This window comes from Magallana gigas, chromosome 5 (genome assembly GCF_963853765.1).
Source record: "Magallana gigas chromosome 5, xbMagGiga1.1, whole genome shotgun sequence".
Taxonomy (NCBI): domain Eukaryota; kingdom Metazoa; phylum Mollusca; class Bivalvia; order Ostreida; family Ostreidae; genus Magallana; species Magallana gigas.
This window is the reverse complement of record NC_088857.1, coordinates 3,791,818-3,813,791: the sequence shown is the minus strand read 5'-3', so window position 1 is coordinate 3,813,791 and position 21,974 is coordinate 3,791,818. Positions and strand designations below refer to the sequence as shown.

Below are 21,974 nucleotides of genomic sequence, written 5' to 3'. Positions count from 1 at the left end.
ATGAGGGTGCTGGAATCTTTTGTTACTCGGGTGGCCTCTTTTATTATTAGAGATAACCCATGCGTTTCCATAACTTTTTTTAGATTTGAGTTTTTATTTTCATCAACATTAAAATCGCCCATAATTATTACGTTGTTGTTAGTAGTAGTTAATGACTCCACATGTTTTTCAAAATGTTCAAACCATTCAGATTTAGAGCATGGTGGACGATAAACAACTAAACAAGTAAATTTAGGAGAGTTGCCGATTTTTTTAAGTTTAAAACTTCAATATCATCATGCTGTCGGACATCGGTAATCTGGAATTTATTTTATTGTTGTTGTTTATTATTATTGTTTACGTTATCACTAGGTAACGTAAAAATACGTCTTAATTTAACGACTGTAAAACGTCTGAAGATTTAAGAAATGAAAGCAGCGCTTACGTTTTGCAGTTAGTGTTGCTTGTTAGTGTTACTGAGAAAATACTTTGTGTGTGTGTGTGTGTGTGTGTGTGTGTGTGCGCGTGCTTGTGTGTAAAAAAATACAATGACAGTTTTGAATAACCATAACCAACTCTGCTATTTTTTTTGACAAATTTTTTAATGTTATCCAAAGTTTTCACTAGTTTTTGTTACTCATTGGGTGGGCGAAAAATAAAATTAATTCTGATGATTCTTGACTGAGTTGATTATGCAAATAGCATTAGAATCAACTGACTAAAAAATAAGCATAGAATGCTCTTTAGCTCACATGAACCGAAAGTTCAAGTGAGTTTTTCTGATCACCTGCTGTCCGTCGACCCTCAGTTCGTTTGTCCGTCTGTAAACTTTTCACATTTTTTACTTCTTCTCTAATACCACTGGGCCAAATTTGACCAAACATGGTACGAAGCATTCTAATGGGAAGGGGATTCTCAATTGTTAAAATAAAGGACTAAACCTTTTTTAAAGGGGAGATAATTGCGAAACAGTGAATATAGGGTGTGTGTCTTAAAAAATCTTCTCCTCAAAAACCATTGCACCAGAAATTCCAATATTTACACATTAGCAAGTATATATAGTGAAAATTCTTAATTGTAAAAGTTGTGACTCCGGATCAAAACTGACGCACCAGGCGGGGTTCAATTTTAACATAGAAATACGTAGCAAAAATGTTTAAAAATCTTCTCAAGAGCTACTGCACCAAAAATGCCAATATTTATACAAAAGCTTGTATATATAGTGAAGATTCTAAAATGTAAAAATCGTGAACCCCGGACCAAAACTGGGGCCCTATGTGGGTTTAAAATTCAACATAGAGGTATATAGGGACCTTCTTCTCAAAACTACAATGTTACAGTTTATTAGATTATTATGCAAGGATCTTCAAATAGTGTATATTTTAAATTGTAAAAACCGTGACCCCTGAACCTACACTGGGGCCCCAGAAGGCGATAACAGTTTAACATAGAAGTATATAGGGAAAATGTTTATAATTAGCTACAATCCTACAGTTTGTGTGATTATTTTATCAAACAACCTTAAAATTGTGAAGATTCTAAATTGGGGATGGCGTGAGCCCCAGACTAATACTGGGGCACCAGACGGGGTCAAAGTTAACAGAAATATATAGGGGACATTTCTAAAAAACTATAGAGCAGCAGTATGTTGGATTACTATACAAGCATTCGTGGCTACTGTAGATTCTAAATTGTAAAAGCCGTGACCCCGAACAACTAATAATAGGACCCAATTTGGGGTTCAAGTTTAACATAGAAGTAAATAGGAAAAATGTTTAAGAATCTTCTTCTCAAGAACAACTATGCTACAGTTTGTGAGATTACTATGCATGCAACCTTGGATAGTGTAGATAATGATGATTCAATATTATTAAAAAAGTAACCCTTGGAATAATACTCGGGACCCAAGACGGTTTCAAAGGTTAATGTTAAAGTATATATGGAAAATGTTCAAAAATCTTCTTCTCGAGAACTACAATGCTTCAGTTTGTCAAATTACTACATAAGCATTCTCAAATAGTGTAGATTCTAAATTATAAAGCTGTGACCCTTGATCTAGTACTGGAGCCCCAGAAGGGTTTCAAAGTTTAAGATAGAAACATAGGGGGGGGGGGGGGAATATGTTAAAATCTTCTTTTGGAGAACAACAAGAACAACAATAGTTCAATTTGTGAGATTATTTTGCAAGCATCCTTAAGGATGACGTTTACTAAGAATGAAAAAAAAATTCCACTGATGATAATGAAAAACCAACTATTGTGTGTTATAGACCTTACATGGTAGTGTAATTCTGCACTTTTATAAAAGTTGGTCAATGATCTACTTTTTGAGTTAATGGCCATTGAATATTTTTTGAACATGTAAGAAATTTTACACTTTGAGATTTTCTTAATTGTGAAATTAATACATATGGCTTAACTCTTTAACAAATGAAATACAGTTTATGAATGGTAGTGACATTAAATAGATACAAAGCATTAAGTTTTCATTCACAATTTTTATAGATATTCTAGTCCAAATTTCCTCTATTAGTTTTCAAATTACTACCCATTTTTGATTCAACATAACAAAAAACTGAATGATGATAATGCTTTAACATTTATAGTATTAAACTAAGTATATTGACCTTTCTCTGCTGGAATAAAATTTATATGAGGTCAATGATCAAAATTCTGAGATATGGTGTCTTTTATCATTTTTAAGCATTTTTCAATATTTTTGTTGTGTGTGCCATACTATTATATATACGAAAATGCAAAATAAAACCAACAAAAAATGTGCAAAACTATGTTGACTAACAAATAAAATCTTAACTTTAACTATTATAGTTCTACCAAAAATATTTCAGTGGAAAACAAAATCTGAAAAATTTAGTCCGAATTTCCTTTCTTTTGCTAAAAGTCAAACTTTGTCTTAGTCTAAATCCATAATCTAGTAAAAAAAAAATCGATTGTTATGTCAATAATAATTCATTTCATAAATTCTTTTTGTATTTAAAACAAATTTTACACATGAAATTGAACTTTTAAACAATCCGTATTCGAGAACTCAAACCCTGAGTAAACAATGTCCTTAAATAATGTAGATTCTAAATAAATAAAGCTGGTACCACCGCACTAATACTGGGGCTCAAAGACGGGTTTTAAAGTTTAACATGAAATATATATGGAAAATGTTTTATTTTTTTTTCTTGAGAACTACAATGCTACAATGCTTCTCGAGAACTACAATGCTACAGATTGTGAGATTACTATGCAAGGATCCTCAAATAGTGCACGAAAATTGGTTACGAATTTTTATTCAAAATTTTCATACGTTCTGATCTGTATCTTTTTTATCAGTTGATATTTTGTTAAAACATATACATGTATAACAAAAGTGGAAGCAAATCAAAAGTTCTTTCCAACAAAATCAAGAAAAAGGGGCCATGACACTCGTAAACTCTATTACGAATAACTTAAAAATGATACAAATTTTGTAATGCATTATAGAAGCAAAGTTGTTGATCGTAACAATATCTATCAGAAAACATTATTGCCCAACCCATTTATTACGTCATAAGGGGATTTTGGGGACCAACGTACTGAAACTTTGACGCAATATATCTAAAGAAGGAGACATATTTCATTTCGTAGACATCATAGAAGAGAAAATGTTTGCATTCTTGATACTAAGCGGTTCTATTAATCAAAATACCAATGTCTGTCCCCATTAAGGATATAAAGGGCTGGCCCCTATAATATTCAATCATTTGTATCTCAAAACTGAACGACAATTTTAGATCGGTGTAAGAACAAAATATGAGAATATTCTTAAGACTTTTTCAACGAAATCAAGAAAAAGGGGCTGGCCCCTTTAATTAGGGACCAAGACACTCATAAAGTTTATTACAAATAACTTAAAAACGATAAAGATATTGTATTGCATTATAGAGGCAAAGTTGTTAATCTTTCCAATATCTATCAGAAAAAAATAATTGCCACGCCCAATTATTACGTAATTAGGGATTTTTAGGTGCCAAAGTACTTAACCTTTGACGCAATATATCTAGAGAAGGAGACATATTTTGTTATACATAAAGAAAAGAAAATTGTTTGCATTAAAGAATTTTATCGATTCCACCTATCAAAACACCAATGTATGTCCCCATTTAGGATATAAAGGGCTGGCCCCTAAAATATTCAATCATTAGTATCTAAAAAAAAATAGGCGTAAGACCCAAAAATGTTAGTATTTGTAAGACCTTTCCAATTAACCCAAGAAAAAGGGGCTGGCCCCTTTAATTAGCGACCAGTATCCTCGTAAAATCTCTTACACATACTTTAAAAATGATCAAGATTTTGTAATGCATTATAGAAACAAGGTTGTTGATTATAACAATATCAGTTTGTAAAACTCTTTGCCACACCAATTGATGACGTAATTAGGGATTTTCGAGACTAATATCTTACATTTTTTATGCACTGTATGTGAAAAAGCAAAACACTTTGTTAGGCATTGTAAAGGATATTGACAGTCGTATACATTATCTGAAAGGGAGTGGTTGAGGGGAATTCTGAAATTTTTGATATTTTAATCGGATCGTCTAAAAAAATTGAACGGAAGACCTACTCGTTACTTGTAACGAGATCGTATCTAGTTTATTTCTAATATTGCAAAAACAGAGTCGGTGGATCCGTAAAACAACTAACTAAAAAAATGTATACATGATAAAAAAAACTTCATTTATTTTTACCAAGCTCACAAGTGAACATTTATTAAATTTAATTCTTGTCGTTCTTTTTCCGGTTATTTTTGTTGAATTAAAAAGAAGATATTGGGCTCGGCGGATAATCCTTTATTTTAGAATTTCAAAATTCTGAAGAGCACTTTGTTTTGTCAACACCTTTTTCAATTATTTGGCAGTTTGTTCCTTTTGCCTTAATGTTTGCAGATAGTTGTTAGGAGGAAACATTTTATAATGATTAGTTTTAAGGTGTGATTTCTGGACAATTTTGGGGCCCTTGGAGCGTTTAAAGTATTTTTGTGAGAATATAAAAATTTAAATTAACATTTTCAAAATTGTGACATTTGGACTGGGTCCCTGGAGATGGTACAATAAAGGAATATAGTTTAAAACTGGGTTTAAACTATGACCCCAACCCCTTCAAAACTTATGATAGGTCTCAGGAGAGTTTAAAATATCAGTTAAAGAATGGGGAGGGGGGTCTGTGAAAATAATTCTAATTAAAGGGACTTGGACAAGATTTATTTATTTTATATTGGGTTTTTTTTTTGACAGGGGTTGGTGAGCGGGAAAAGAGGAGAGTTAAAAGATCCAGTTACGACACAAAAATGGCGGAAAACCATCAGATCTCCATGCAGGTATTATTGATTTCAGCAACTTTTCATCGTTATTGGTTTAACCATTTCAGTCTTAAGGTCGGTAGCGGGTTTAAAATTTTGCGCCCTCTGCGCAGGGTATTGCGCATTACTGTTGTAAAATGTAATGATACAGGCTATTATGTAACGTTTTTATTTCAGAAAAATTACTTATCAAAAAATTATTTTAAGTGAAATGAATCGTTAGTATAATGTCAGAAGTATTTTATTTTTTTTGCCGCTTCTTCAAAATCGACGTTATTGTCGTCGGAGTCAACGTCTTAGGATGAAGTCAGTTGAGACTCTGACGTAACAATTGACAAAAATTAACGTCGTGTATTTTCTATTTCAGCGTCAATAATTAAAATCAAAACTTTAATTTGCAAAATAAAAACATATACGCGACCCTTCTACGTTCTGTGTGAGTGGAAATGTATTTTTTCTTTTAATACAAATAAAATTAAATTTGATTCGTAAACATCCTTTTGTTTTATACAATTCTATAATGTGAAATGGCTGGCACGGCACGTTTATAGGATCAAGCTATGAGGACGGATAGCCTAAAAACCATTCAGTCAATTTCGTTTTAATTTGGCAAAAAGTTTACTTTTACGTTAACCTTCCATCGCTGAAAATTTAAAGAAAATCGTATGTTTGTAGTTTTTTAATATGAAATTGAAAATGAAAACCTTCATTTTCATGTATAATCCTATATAAAATGTCGGTGATGAATCGGACATACGACCAAAATTTGAGCGCAACAAACAAATAAACTATCCGGTCAATTTACTTTATATTTTGCACATATTTAACTCATAAGTTGACATTTCACTGTAAAAAATTTAAAGGAAATCGAATGTTTGAAACATTCTCCTCCGAGACTCCTTAAAAACTAAACATAGACTTTATGTCTGAAAATATAAACTTTATGTTTATTAAATAGATATCTTTTATTTATAGAACTGTTGCAAATAAGCTAACAATATTAAAGTATGTCACAGGTTCTTCCCTTTTGTGTTGAATTCACGAAAGAAAGAAAGAAAGAAAGAAAGAAAGAAAGAAAGAAAGAAAGAAAGAAAGAAAGAAAGAAAGAAAGAAAAAACGAAAGAAAAAAAGAAAAAAAAACAAATCCAATGCTCAAACGTTAATCAATGGCGCTTTTGTCCTGTGGTAGTTTTTTTGCACATGTTTGCTTATACATGTATCATTAATTTTCTGATTGTTGAAGGATTGAAAAAAAAATTGTTTGACTGTTTTAAACATGATTTTATATCTCGGGTTGTGTGTAAGAACAAAAGGAATTGGTGTAGATGTTTTATGTGTGATATTTCAGTTGGGGATCGAACTACAAAAACATTGTTTCTTTTTCTCGTGCAAGGAATGCCGTAAATATAGGTTTTGTGTTTTATGAAACATGTGTTATATTATTATACCTGCATTTTCTAAAGACCGTTATTGTTGTTACCCCGCTCTGTTCGTCCGTCCGTCGGTCCATTCGTCCGTCCGTCTGTCACGTTTTACTTTCTCAAACCGCTCTTTCATCTTATTAACGAGCAAACTTAACTCTTGGAGGTTGATTTGGGGTGTCATGTTATTTTGTAAAAAGATTTTAAAATTTCTTTGGTAGTCCTGGTGGTCAAATATTTGGTAAAATATGACGTTTTTTCACCAAAAAAAGCTCTTTCCCCGAACTTCTTCTACATTTTCAACAATAAACAAATCATTTCTTAAAATATATTTTTGGGTGTCCAATAGTTGCGCAATAAGGTTTCGGAAATTGACAAATGAGGGTTTTTTTTTTTCAAAACGTCTGGTTTCAAAACGTTCACATTTGCTGCAGTAGCCAAATGATCTACTATAGTCTGTTCAAAGTTATTGCTTCCATCACTTTTTTATGTATTTGAATACAAATACACAAACCTGTGAAAAAATACAGTTGAAATCGATAAAAGGGAATATATCTTTATTGACAAATTATCATTTTTTACTCATAAATGTTCACAGGAACGAAAACAGGGAAGATGTGGGATAAGATAGCACAAATGCCCATTCAGTTTAGTCTTTAAAAATAATTTTGAAATATATTTTTTCCAACTAAATCTATTCAAATATATTTATTTCAAGCTTGCAAAAGAACAATTTCTAACTATATTCAGTTTTTGATATATTTAACAAAGATAAGAAAAACTAGAGCAAAGCTCGTTACAGAGCAACGAGTGGGTATCCGTTAATGTCGAAAGTAAAGCTAAAAGTTCCTGTAATAAGCAGAGTTCTTAACCCATAAAACATAAGTAACTAACACAAAACCAAAAAATCTAATTTTTCTTGGTACGAGTTCACAAAATTCGAATGATTCTAAGCACAAATTAACAAACCTTATCGATTTCAAAAACGACTTAGCAAATACAAATCCGAATGTAAAAAAGTACGATTTGACAATTATCGAATTATTTTAGGTACGAGTTAATTGAACTCTGAACATAAAACTATTTTCTTAACCGAAAAATGTGGAATCAAAATTTCTGGAAAAATCAATTTTTAAACCCCTTTATCTCTGTAATACATCGTCCGATTTTAAAACAGATTTGTCAGTTTTAAATTATGAATACTAACGTTTTATGATTAATATCAAATTATCCCTAAAAATACGTTATAATAAAAATACTTTGTAGCCCTTTTGGTTCCTAGTTTGAGGGACCAGCCCCTTTTTCTTGATATCAAATGAAATGTTTTGAAAAAAAACATATTTTGTTAAACAAATATTCAGGAATTCCTAAACGTTCTAGAGATATCCGAACAACTGTGTTTTAGAGGCCGACCCTCAAACTCCTTTAGGAGCCACCAAAAAAATGTTTAAATCCCATATCATTAGTAATTATTTTAAGCAACTTTTCTTTTACAATGCTTTTCAATATATTTCTTCTTTTCTAGACTTTTAGGATCAAAGTTTTGGACATCTGACCCCTTGAAACTCCTAATTACGTATCATATGACTTAAGTATGGTCACGTATAGATAAGCAACTAAACAGTAAACATTTTTGCTTCTTAAGTTGATATCAAATTATTTTTCAGTAAAGAGTTATTATAAAAAGACTTTAGAGCCCTTTTGGCCCTTTATTTGAGACGCAAGACCCTTTTTCTTGAAATCAAACGAAAGTCCTAGTTAATCTGAACAACTTTTGCATTATATGTCTTAACAAACTATTCACACATTAAAAGCTAGGGCAGAAAATGTGCGAAAATTGGTAAAAAAAAATTGGTGCCAAGTTTTAAGTTCGAGCGAGCATCGGCGCTTTGCGCATTTTTCAAAATATCAAATAAATAAGATCATCTACAGACATTCATCTACTATCCCTGAAAGTTTCACGTTTCTATCACAATTACTTTTTGAGGAGTTACGTGGACAAAATGGTCCTTACAATTTCACTTAATCCTCAAAATCTCAAACCGGAAGTATAAAATATCAAGTACGTTTGATGCTTAATATGTCCTGTAAATTTCATGCAAATCGGTTGAGTAGTTCACGAGAAATAGCCTTCGAAAAAAGTCAGAATTTCTTTTTTAAACTAGAAACGATCTCGTTGCGAGCAACGAGTTGGTCTTCCGTCCGATTTATGGAAAGATTGGATTGAATTTATCAATTCAAAGATAAAACCGTAGATCTAAGCGAAATTTTTTTTTTTTAAATTGCGGCACTCGAGGCTTGAACCCGGGTCGCCTGGGCCATGTCCACGACTCTATCGACTAATCTACTCGGACTCTCGCTTCAGAACTTTGACGAGAATGCCTCGATTGATTTTTAAACAAATTTCATATTCTGAATCAGTGAAAAGGTCACTGTAAGGTGTAAAAATTAAAAAAACAAATAATAAAGAATAAAAAAGTCGAAAAATTTAATTTTTCAAATTTCCTTCCGGTGACGACCGAGAGTGACGGGGGACATTCTATTGAGTGTGTTGCATCATAAAAACGGTAGATCTATCATCTCTGACAAATTCCAGCCCTATATCTTTACTCGTTTTTGAGAAACGTCGCACACAAAAATGACTTTTTAGAATCGTAAACGGACGATAACTTCCGACCGGAAGTGTATTTTCAAAAACGGAGAAAAAATGAAATCGATCGAGCCATCTCTGAGAAATCGTCTGCACAAAATCGGTAAGAAAAAAAAATAACAACTAGACACGATCTCGTTGCGAGCATCAAGTGGGTCTTCCGTCCGATTTTTGAATAGATTAGATCAAACTTATCAATTCAAAGATTAAACCGTTGATCTAAGCGAAATATAGTAAAAAAAAATTGCAGCATTCAGGGCTTGATCCCGGGTCGCCTTGGCCATATCCACGACTCTATCGACCGAGCTACTCGGACTCTCGCTTCAGGACATTGGCGCTTAATTTCTCGAGAAAGCCTTGATCGATTTTAAAACAAATTACATATTCTGAATCAGTGAAAAGGTCACTGTAAGGTGTAAAAATTAAAAAAAATAATAATGATAAAATAAAAAAGTCGAAATTCAATTTTTCATTTTTTTTCCGGTGACGACCGAGAGTGACGGGGGACATTCTATTGAGTGTGTTGCATCATAAAAACGGTAGATCTATCATCTCTGACAAATTCCAGCCCTATATCTTTACTCGTTTTTGAGAAACGTCGCACACAAAAATGATTTTTTAGAATCGTAAACGGACGATATCTTCCGACCGGAAGTGTATTTTTTAAAAACGGAGAAAAAATGTAATCGATCGAGCCATCTCTGAGAAATCGTCTGCACAAAATCGGTAAGAAAAAAAAATAACAACTAGACACGATCTCGTTGCGAACAACAAGTGGGTCTTCCGTCCGATTTTTGAATAGATTAGATCAAACTTATCAATTCAAAGATAAAACTGTAGATCTAGGCGAAAAATAGTTTTTAAAAAATTGAGGCACTCGGGGGCTTGAACCCGGATCGCCTTGGCCATATCCACGACTCTATCGACTGAGCTACTCGGACTTTCGCTTCAGGACATTGGCGCTTAATTTCTCGAGAAAGCCTTGATCGATTTTAAAACAAATTACATATTCTGAATCAGTGAAAGGATCACTATAAGGTGTTAAAATTTCAAAAATAAAAATAAGAAATAAAAAAGTCGAAAAATTCAATTTTTCAAATTTCCTTCCGGTGACGACCAGAAGTGACGGCGGACATTCTCTTGACCGAGGTGCACCAGAAAACGGTAGATCTATTATCTCTGAAAATTTCAGCCTTTTATCTTTACTCGTTTTTGAGAAACCTGACAGACAAAATTGACTTTTTAAAATCGTAAACAATCGATAACTTCCGACCGGAATTGTATTTCCAAAAATGGTTAAAACGATAAACTTCAGATAAAATTGCGTTAATCTTTAAAATTTGAATGAAATCGGTTGAGCCATCTCTGAAAAATCGTCTGCACAAAATCGGTAAGAAAAAAAAAGAATAGCTAGACACGATCTCGTTGCAAGCAACGAGGTGGTCTTCCGTCCGATTTTTATAAGAAATATGACATCAATGACTTTGATTTTCGACAACAAAACATTATGTGGAAAAAAGATAGAAAAGGTTAAGCTTGGTTACTTCTGGCCCCTAAAAAACCCTAATTAGGTAACTCAAGAGAAAATCATAATATTGACAGGATATACAAACATATTATACCTAATTCAGCTTTAATAGCCTTTTACAAAATAGCACTCAGTAAACGGCTATAGATAAAAGACCTTAAAGTCCTTATATCCCCTTATTGAATGGCCCAGCCCCTTTTTCTTGAAAACAAATCAGAAGACATTTAATTCTGAACAAATTTTGTCAACAAGTGTTTAGAAATTCGTCACTTTGCCTGCATAAGAGCAGTTAACTATTGTTTGTAAGATTTTATAAAATAATTTAGATAGTCACCCCCCCCTCCCCCAATCAACATTTTACAGGATATTTCTTTACACATTGAAGTGTGAGATAAAACAGAAATAAGTAGATGTAAAGAAACATCACACCTTATCGTTGGATTTTTAAGAAAAATCTTCAGGGCACGAATTATTTACATGATTTTTTAAAAACATTTTAAATACATGTTATGTAAAATTTATGAGAAAACATTTCAGGGATGAGTGAATATACATTTATATAGAAATAAGAAAATGTAAACTTTCCTTATCCTCTTTTCTCGAGGCAACCGAGTGCAAATAGAAATAAAAATATATCTATAAATCCGTCAAAAATACATATATATATTAATAAAGCGCATTAATCATGATTACATGAAGCGTTGTCTTGCAGCACATGCACATCAATTGTTTGCTCCGCACTAGCTGATACTATATTCAACATGACTCGATGTACATGTACTCAAACTTTTTAATAAAGAGAGTTTGTTTACTGAGTGTCAGTTCATAGTTTCATGGAGGGGGGGGGTATTTTATTAATTACCGGCAACTTAATGTAAGGACAACGCAGAACTAAGTACATGTATCTAGCTAACAGTTGGAGAAATAAGTCAAAACTAGCTCAATTAATTATAGATATATAAATCTTGTTTTAAAAGCAGCAAACCCAAGTGTTCTGCTGTCATCACTTTAATTTTAAATATTTTTTTTTTGCAAGATCACAAGATCAATAACGAATTAAGTCATGCAGTCATCCTGTTTAAAGGAAGTTTAGCGAAATGCCCCACTGAAAAAAAATATGATTAAATTAAAGAGCTTGATCGTCAACGGCGAGATATGTCGCCAAGAACTTCTGGAAATAATAACCAAATGGCGGGTGCTAATTTTTCTTTTGAGCATAGAATACGCATGCCAATGAAAAATATTATGGATAAATTCACTCGCACTCGAAGTTCAAATATTGGTCAAACTGCAATTAGTTTTTAGCGTTTCCCCGAATTTGTCAATTTACTGTCTATCATCAACAAAAGTCCTAGATTTTATTTATTTTACTAAAATTTTGAAATTTTGAAATTTCTTTTTAGATGGTAACATCAGCTCAGCACTTTTTGGAATGCGGCAATGAAGGTTGTGGGAAGTACTGCCAGTTTTACTGCAATCCATGTCACAGAAAATTGTGTGAAGAATGCAAAGATGAACATCCGAGGAATCCGATGACAAGGCACCACGAAGTAGTCCTATTTAATCAACGTAAATGTCAACTTCCGGTGAAGAAATGCACACTCCATCCTACTCGAAATATAGATATTCTTTGCAAAGAATGCAATGTACCCTTATGTTCCAAGTGCACAACGATGAAAAACCACCTAGGACATACATTCAATGATCTGGAGGACATCTTTGCAGGGAAGTTTGAATCTAATGGTAAGAAAATCTCCGAAATCCAAGGATATTTCCTCCCAACAGCACAAGAATTGAAAAAGGAAACCGAGGAAGATGCCAAAGAAATAAAAATGATCATGGACAGCATTAGAGATTCTATAAAAGATGAAGCCGAGTCTCTCAAGAGTCTGGTAGACAAAGCAACTTTAGAAAAATTAGAACATGCCAATTTAATTGAAGACTCACTTCACAAACAGTTAAAACCCCAAGAAACAACTTATAAAGAATACGTTGCATACCTTGAAAGACTTGTCGGGGATTTTCGTGGCAACTTTCCCATAACCGATGGCGGAGGTTTATCTGCTGCATGCAGCCTGGAGGTTAAACCTATACCAGAAACAACCAAACCTAATCTACCGAAATACAGATTTGGCCAATTCAGCAAAGATAATGTTGGCAAATTACTTGGAAGTATAGTTGTTCCTAGCGTTAAAGAGGAAAAAAGAAAAATAAAACCCATGGAAAAGGATTCTTCTTCTTCACAGTTGAATCCTGCAGGGGCGCAGGGAGAACTAGAACAAAGAGCTGACGCGATAAAGAGGCCAATTGTCTCCGAGGTGAGGGCGTTCAAAGTACCAGGTGTGGACAGCACTTGGTATTTGTCTGTGGATAAATCAGGCAGAGTCTGGGCCAGTGATGATGGTGGTAATCTTGTCCAAACAGACCCAGAAGGGAATCAGCTACAGAAGATACAGACCAATGGTAAAGATGAGGGCTACCACACAGTCACACCGACTGGGGATCTGCTCTACACAGACAAGATAAAAAGAATTATCAATAAGATACCACAGAATAATAGAATCAGTAAATTTTTTAAAACGGAGGACTGGGAACCACTCAGCATTCACTCCTCCCACATCAATGGGGACGTACTGGTGGGCATGAGAAAGGACCGGGAGGCTAAAGTCACCAGGTATAAAAACGGGAAAGAAATACAGAACATACAGATGGATAAAAAACGTCAAGCAATCTATAATTCTCCATTGTACATCACAGAAAACATCAATGGAGATATCTGCGCATCCGACGATGAGAAGCAAGCGGTAGTAGTGGTCAGTAAAGCAGGACAACACAGGTTCTCCTATAGAGGCCAAGAGCCAGAATTCCATCCTTATGGAATATGCACTGACTGTTCTGGAAACATCCTAATTAGTGTTGGGCTTTTATCCAATGGCACTGTAGTAATCATTAGTCAGGACGGCCATTTTCTGAGTCGGCTATTCGCAATGGACCAAGAGATAAAGTCTTCACGCTGTGTATGTGTGAGTGATAAAAATAATCTGTATGTTGGACAAGAAATGTCTAACAAGGTGAAAGTGTTCAAGTATGAATTTAAGTAACTCTCAATATTTACAGAACCTAGAAGACAGCAAGCTTGCAGAGACTCCTTTTGTTATATAACACATGGACAACTCTTGACTGAAAGTGAGCTATGACAGTTTAAAAAAACTGAACCTTAAAAGGCCAAGGTTATGAACTTTTGATTGTGAGTGATTTCGATGTTTTAATTTTATTCATTGGTATATTTTATACTTCCTAGTGTGTATTTTGGTGTAAAACATAATGTATGTTTTTATTCAATCTTACCCATATTGTTTTACTGTTAAAAATAATTTTAAATTTATAAATCATTAATTATAAATTAATTTAAAATTTAAAATAAAAATAAATATAAATTATTAATCATGAATTAGGATACTCACTCCTCCTAGACACTTGCTCCTACCTCTATCTGTTGCTCTGCTTTGAGTTTGTATTTTGTTTTATGGATTTTCGTTTGTTGTTGTCTTTTTGTACACCAGTAATGTGACAATAAACCAATAAGACACAATTTAATTTTACAAAAATTCTACAGCTGTTCAAAATGTTATATTTTCATAAAAAAAAATTTAATGCATTTAATCGTATTTAATCTCCTATTTTTTTTTTTAAATCTATTTTGCATCTTTTGTGAACTTAATGTAAAGTACTTTAAAGGAAAGCTGCTTTCAATAATATTCATGAACATTGTAAATGTAGAAACCTCATAAGTTGTACATGTAAGAACGTTTGTTTTAACCTTTTGTATGTCGTATATATACAATGCGCAAAAAATATTTTAAAATCACGTTGTTGTGTATTTCTTTTCATTTTAATCGCATTAAATTAGCTTCACAGTTATACTTACTGGGTAAGTCAATGTTGAACAATGTACAATTTGCTAACATTGACACGGCGAGATTAGCCCATAAGCCTTGATTAGAATAAACCAAAACTCTAAAAATCCAAGAATTATAACATTAAAAAAAATCTATTAGCCAATACATTCCACGCTTAATCACAAATAATAAATCTACAGTATTCTCTTTATTGCAACGGCTATCACTGATTCAAGTGCCTGTAACAGTCTTTGTTGGAACTCCCCCTGACTGGGCTGATTCACAAACCCAGTTTATAGAACCCTGCCTAAAATGATGCTGTGGAATCAAATGAGCTCCATCAGTATGTCCGGTCATTCAGATGTCTTACTTAAAGAGTTATAAGTGATTGTTTTATTTATTTATTGATAAATCGAATAATTAAAATTAAGCAAGTCTTTGTCTCTTTGCAACCATACAATAGAGTTTATATATTTATGTGCAAAGTATAACTTATCAGATATAATAATAGAACGCCTGGTTCTACACAAGGCCATATAAATCAATAGTTTTAAGTCCAAACACGCTATGATACACCCCGTTTTAACAGCAAAATTATGGAAAATCCTGATAGTTCCGATGAAAGCCATGACGGGAATATACATGTACGTGTACGATAAGTAGACACTTTCTATTATATCTAATCAAAAACCTATTTGCCTCTATAAATCTTGGAGATCACTTACATGTATGATTACACTTTTAATATCCTTTTCTCCGACCTGTGTCTTATTAAAGATACACACCGGCATACATGTCTGTTATGAAATTAATTCTCTTAAGGGCTTACACTGTATTCAGTCTGTTTGAATCGCTATAATACTGTGTGCTCTCACTTTTACTTAGTTTATTGTTTATTTTTTTTTTTCATTGTCTTGGACAGTGGTTGGTAGGCGGGAAAAAGAGGAAGTTAATTGTAAGATCCAGTGCCGACACAAAGATGGAGGAATCCTATCAACTCTCCATGCAGGTACCTGTAGTTTTGGGTTCTTCCATTGATATCAGTTAAACGATTCCAGTCTTTAAATTAAACCTAGACTTTGTGTCTGAACAGGTCAGCTTATGAATGTTAATTAAATAGATGCTATTATTTTATTTATAGTTCTATTGCAGTTAGAAAATAATATTGTAGTCTGTCCCACCTTCCTCAGCGTGTAACTTTATGTTGAATTTTATAATTATAATAATGTTTTGCATTTTATCGTCGAAGAAAAGTTGAATTGATATGAGGAAAATGTAGGGTGTTTTAGAATGTTGACCTTTTTATACTTTTGTTGTTTGGAATGAAAACATTTTTTCATAAACATTGATGAGCATTGCTATCTTATTATGACATTTCTTTATAATAAACACGTCGTAAACTTTGTTTGTAAAAGTGATATTTAAAGCATGTAATCGATTCGCACAAAGAAAAATGATTGGAGTCAAATTACAATGAAATTCCACGATTCCACGGCATTTATCATACCATAGTCAATAATTTGGTCATACTTCTATTCGTCTGATGTGGGAATAAACTAAAGTGGTTTGCAATGACTATCTTTGCTCTTTTATATTGCAATTGTTCAACAGCGAAAGAAAATTGTTTAAGGTAGATAAAGTTTCATGTGAAAGCTGTTTGTAATAGTTATATATTTACGTTTCGGTATATGGTGCCTTACAATGATATTGTTAGTGAAAGCGTGATTTCTTTTCAAATACTCCACAGAGCTTGTGCGTGGATAAGATGTCCGTCGAACAACGAACCAAGCTAGAGTCTTATATAAAGACTTTGGAAGACCAGAGTAAGCTAGTTCCAAATGACGATAGGCAAGAAAGGTATTGTTAATACATCACCAAGTTTGGCTCACATTTCGGAAATGAGCGAGTTATTTTGACAGGTAGCATAATTAAAGGATTGCGGCTCCGTTCCCACAAAGATGAGGGGGATTTCGACTACCTTATTATATCCGGGATAACCATACCTGTGGACGCTCTAGAGCAGAGGAAGGATTTGCCTTGTTTTGTGCACATACTTACAGACGACAAGCTTAAATCATCATTTCCTGGGGGTCTCACTGTGGACGGAAATTATCTCAACAGCAAGGTTCTAAAAGAATTCGAAGTTAGGAAGGAATGTTTTCCAATAACTGGTGGGCTCAAACCTATCTTGACCGCCCCGAAGATATCTAAGGGAAGATATTCCAAACATCTGGAGTTTAATCTGGAAGCCAAACCAGGAACAAGTCAAGTTCATTATTTTATCAAGAAAAGCGAAGATTTTAATTATGAAAACCTATAAGTATTAGACGAAGAGGATGATTCGGAATACTTTCAATCAGCTGTCCAGTCGAGTACTTTGTCGACCAATATGCAAGATCTTCTTTGTAATCTTGTAAGTATGCTTGAAAGGGCACTTCCAATGGACAACAACTATTCCCTACTGTTTCAGAGCACTGGTAGTATGATCAAATCAGTAACTTCTTCCGAGAGCAGTATGCCACCCGCAAAAAAAATTGTAGATGAGATTCCAACACCGGCTCAGACTCGGAGAAAGTACATCACATTCAATATCTTTATAAAAGTAGGAAGGATTTTATTGCAGCTTTTACTCTCCAAGGAAAGCTACCATGCCTAGACAAATGGAAACAACGAATGGAGAACAGAAAAAATCTGTATTGGCCGAAACCGGACACAATCGATGAGATCTATAACGCAGAGATGTACTTAGTGGCAAAATTAGCCATTGTCGACCCTAATCCTTCCATAGATTTCTGTCTGGGTTTTTAATCAAGCAGAACACATTTTAGCAAAGTCTTTCAGTCCCGATCAAAGACTCTGCCTGTTGCTGTTGAAATCCCTTCAAAAAGGATTTTTGGAGTGTTATGAAGATATTCTGACAACATTCCACTGGAACAATGTGTTTTATCACAAATGTGAAGAAATGGATCCAGCACTCTTTGATCGTCATTCCACAATATTTGTAGCACTCGGAAATGTGCTCACTTACATGGCAGAATGTTTAGAGAAACGTTTTCTTCAGCATTATTTCATAGAAAGTAACTTGCTTGCCCATATCTCTCATGAGAATGCTCGCGAAGTTGCTGCAAAAATCAGAGAAATCTTAAAAAATCCCGAGAGAACAATGGAAGTTTACTTTAAAAATAAATCTACAACAGACCAGACCTGTTCGATCTCAGAAAAAGATTTAAAACGTGCCAAGGAAAGTGGGAATCCAGTGCTTCTGGCAGACAATATTTACAAAACATGGTCAGAGTTTCAAAGGGCGAATGATGACTCTTCTCTCGCAAATGCCTTACTCGACACGCTGTGTCTAGTTCTTCTCGAGGAAACGGATATCTTAGGAGAAGGGTCTTTTTTCAAGAAATCTGCGGGGCCATCCACATCAGGTAATGGTCTAATCGGGCTGATAGCTGAGGGAATACAGACTGCCGCATCCACCTTCCTCTCCCTTTTTGGCAAGTGAGGTGTGTGAAGGTAGCTAGCATTGAAGATTATTGTTTTATTGCAATGCTACATGTAGGTAACTTCGTATCCCGAATGGAGCACCGAAAAAAGTATATTTTTATACTTTTTAATGACATCGTTTGAACCCTGAGGTATTTATAGCTATCGAGTAATTAAACAAAATGTGAATCGAGGATATCTTGGAACAGAGTATAGTGTTTCTTTAGTCCAGAGCAGTCAAGAAATAATTCATGCAAAAAAGCAGCAAAAGTACATGAAACACCTTAATGAATGAGGTAGAAATTATTATTATACAATTTTTTTAAAGCTAAGCAAAGCACTTATCACATTAATTAATATATTGTTTTAAAAAATTGAGAAGTACATCTTTAACGGGCTTTGACAAATAAAATAATATGTATATTCTTACGCCGACAGTTTTGTCATGCTTTGAATTGCGAATATTTCTGTTTAGTCATGCGCGTGTGAATAACAATCATTTCCCATCAGAAAATAGATGTTATTATACTTAGGAATACAATAAAGAAGGTGAATTGTATTATTCATTTTGAAATAGGTATGTGTAACACAGTTATGTTACTAGTATGTGTCGGTTCTTATGATTTTTTTAATGAAATATTATATTTTTTTAATACTCAGATTTTTTATTTCCAAAATTGGTATTGATATTTATTACTAAAATACTGACTTGTGATATGTAAATCATCGATGTGGACTTTGTTAACGTCAACCAAAGAGTTTTAACACTGCGTGATTTCACAACTAATCTCATATGTAAGACAGCTGATTTATGATACCCTTTGCTTTCCACTCGAATAAAATTGTATACAACGTGAAGTGTGTTTTTTTTTTTATTTTAATTCGGGGTTTTATTTAAATATTATTTTAATAAAATTCCTGAACATAATAATAGTTGATATGCTAATTTGACGTAGGGATGTCTGCAAGCATGTCACAAAAACTTAGCTTATTCAAATTATAAATCTTAGGTGTATTCATTTGGGGTTTTTTGGTTTAAGAAATTTTTAATAAATATAAAGTTTAAGCCATCAACAGGCATCGTTTAATATATAAAAAGTCATATATTATAGTATAGGTATATACTGTACAAGGTACAAATTTAACTGTGTATTTTGTGGAGTTTTTACATTATATTAATTTAATTCTGGTTGTAACGCACTTTCTGATTGGCTAAAAAAATTATTTTATATCGTTTAAGGAATGTTGCCTACGTCATAGTAAGACTAACGTCAAAAATGTATCAATACACCTGAGGCGTGTTCAACAGAGCGAGCGCTCGCGATCGCTCGCCAAAATTTGTGTTGCGGGTATAGCGAATTTTGGCGAGCGCTCGCGAGCGCTTGCTCTGTTGAACTCGCCTCTGACATTACGTTTGAATTTTTTACAATTTTACGTCATTTTAAAGGTGAAATTACCGTTTTGATCGACAATGAAGAGTAAAAAAAATTAAACAAAGTAGATTTCCTTAAAAAAGAACACATATTCAATATGGCCAATTGACTACTTACCTTTTGGTTTTGAAGGTGAAATTAAGGTCAGACGACACGTTCCTCAATTTTATATAACTTTTTCCAGGAGTTTGTTATTGATTTACTACTACTTTGACACGCTTTCTTGCAAAAAATTAGGATACGTTACCAGGCATTTCTGCACAATTCTAAAGTATCCTTTTTGAAAATACACTTGAATTGCTGATATAAAAAATATACAGCACAGGAAAATTCACTATATTGGAGTCGTGGCTGGGGCTTGAACTCACGACCTATGAAAACTGCGCTCCTAGCAGGGAGCGACCTCCGCTCTAACCACATGGCAATTTAGGCATATATCTACAAATGAATGAAATTTGAAGCAAATTAAGAACGGTTTTTTAATAATAATAATTTTACTGGAACTCTTTGTAACGATGAGATACAAAAAAGATGCTTGAGGAACGTGTCCTCTGACCTTAAACATGTAAAATTGTTCACGGACGACTAACGGCGTTAGGTTACCCGTGTGACTCAAGTGATCTAAAAAAAAAACCCACATGATCAATATATGTCCATATTTGTCATCCCAACCAAATAAAGACCCTGGGGCAGTGAATTTCATAATCAAAGAGGACATAATGGACATCATGATAATAACAATGCATTTAGTTTATCTTCCACAACTGTAAAAGTACAGAAGAAAATATTTTAAAACATGTATTTTCACATTGATCACATCGTCCCCACCCGATCCGAGGGCCTGAACCCTGACGTAAGTTGTCATGAATTTCACAATTTAGGTTGAGAACTTCCTGATACATGTATAATACCATGCATATAGTTTTATCTCGCCCGGCTGTGGAAGTAGAGAAGAAGATTTTCTAAGATTAATTAATACATTTTCACACTATGGTAATATTGCCCCCGCGCCCTATGGTCTGAATCCGTGATTCAAGGAAGGCCATGAATTTCATAATTCTGGTAGAGGACATCGTGAACATCATAACCATGCATTTGGTTTTATCTCCACATGCATGTGTCAACCATCTCAAAAATCCATAAAACGAAATATAAATTCAAAGCAGAGCAACACGGACCTATAAAAAGATAAAGATAGGATCAGGAGGAGTGAGCATTCTCTACTGACCATCCGCCTTGTGCTCTTTGTCGTAATCGGAAAAAACGGAAAAGTCCGTAGACTATTAGGTGATTAATTATGGTCTAACAAGAGAAGAAGGTTTTTGAACAGAGATCAATCTCTATAACATGGTTTTGGGGCCTGAACTTGCTTCGAAATTTCAAATAGTAGTTTCCCTGTTAAAAACTATACGAATCAACAGACTAAAGATCCAATTTATTGATAAAAGGTTAATGTTGTTAAATGATCTTTCATAATATGAGGTCAATATATAACCTTGGGCCAGGTAGTAGACAAAGAGATCGTTCATTAGGCTCACAGTTTGCTTGATATGCTTTTCCAAACTCAACTTCCTATCATCCCCACCCTAACTCATTTTTGTACGAGTTTTACATCATTTCATTCATTGGTAGATTTTAGTGTGTATTTTGGTGTGAAACAGAATGCATGTGTGTTTAAACACCATCTTAAACTCCATCAATGTGACAATAATACAAAAAGACGCAATTAAATTATACAAAAATTTTGCTGCTGTTCAAAATGTTATATTATCATCAAAAATATAATCTCCTATGTTTTTTTTAATCTTTTGTGAACTTTTGTGAAGTATAAAATGAAAGCTGTTTTTAATCGTATTCATGAACAATGTCAATGTGGAGACCTCATAAGTTATATGAACATTTGTTCAAACCTTTTGTATGTTGTATATGTATACACAGGTCGGGTACACTACCTTATATGGATAGCATTATTTAACACGTGACAGTATTTTTGGCAAACAGATTCTCCAATCCAGTGAATGAGTTGCAATGCATGACGGTTATAACGTGTTTACGATTCAACAAACGCACGTGGTATTTGTCTGTTTTATACACAATATTTAATTGCTTGCCGGAATGTTTGTACATCTTGATTTTTACTTTAGAAGGTAAAAAATTAAAGATTACGTACCATTAACTTTGTTCCATGCTCACATTAAAAAATACTGTTGTTTTAGTTGATTAATTGTTGCT

The 21,974-nt window shown here is 33.6% G+C and overlaps 1 protein-coding gene and 1 pseudogene across 1 annotated transcript in view; both read left to right on the top strand.

The window, feature by feature from the left end:
- The window catches only part of LOC109619441 (hypothetical protein), a 47,249-nt gene extending 33,124 nt beyond the window's left edge, over positions 1 to 14,125 (top strand). The window contains exons 10-11 of the mRNA XM_066086347.1: positions 5,261 to 5,343; positions 12,328 to 14,125. Of these exons, the coding sequence (XP_065942419.1) occupies positions 5,261 to 5,343; positions 12,328 to 14,025 (1,781 nt within the window). The 3' untranslated portion in view covers positions 14,026 to 14,125. The remainder of the gene's footprint in view (positions 1 to 5,260; positions 5,344 to 12,327) is intronic.
- A 2,452-nt stretch (positions 14,126 to 16,577) lies between these two features.
- LOC136275357 (uncharacterized) lies at positions 16,578 to 18,578 on the top strand (annotated as a pseudogene).
- The last annotated feature ends 3,396 nt before the right edge of the window (positions 18,579 to 21,974 follow it).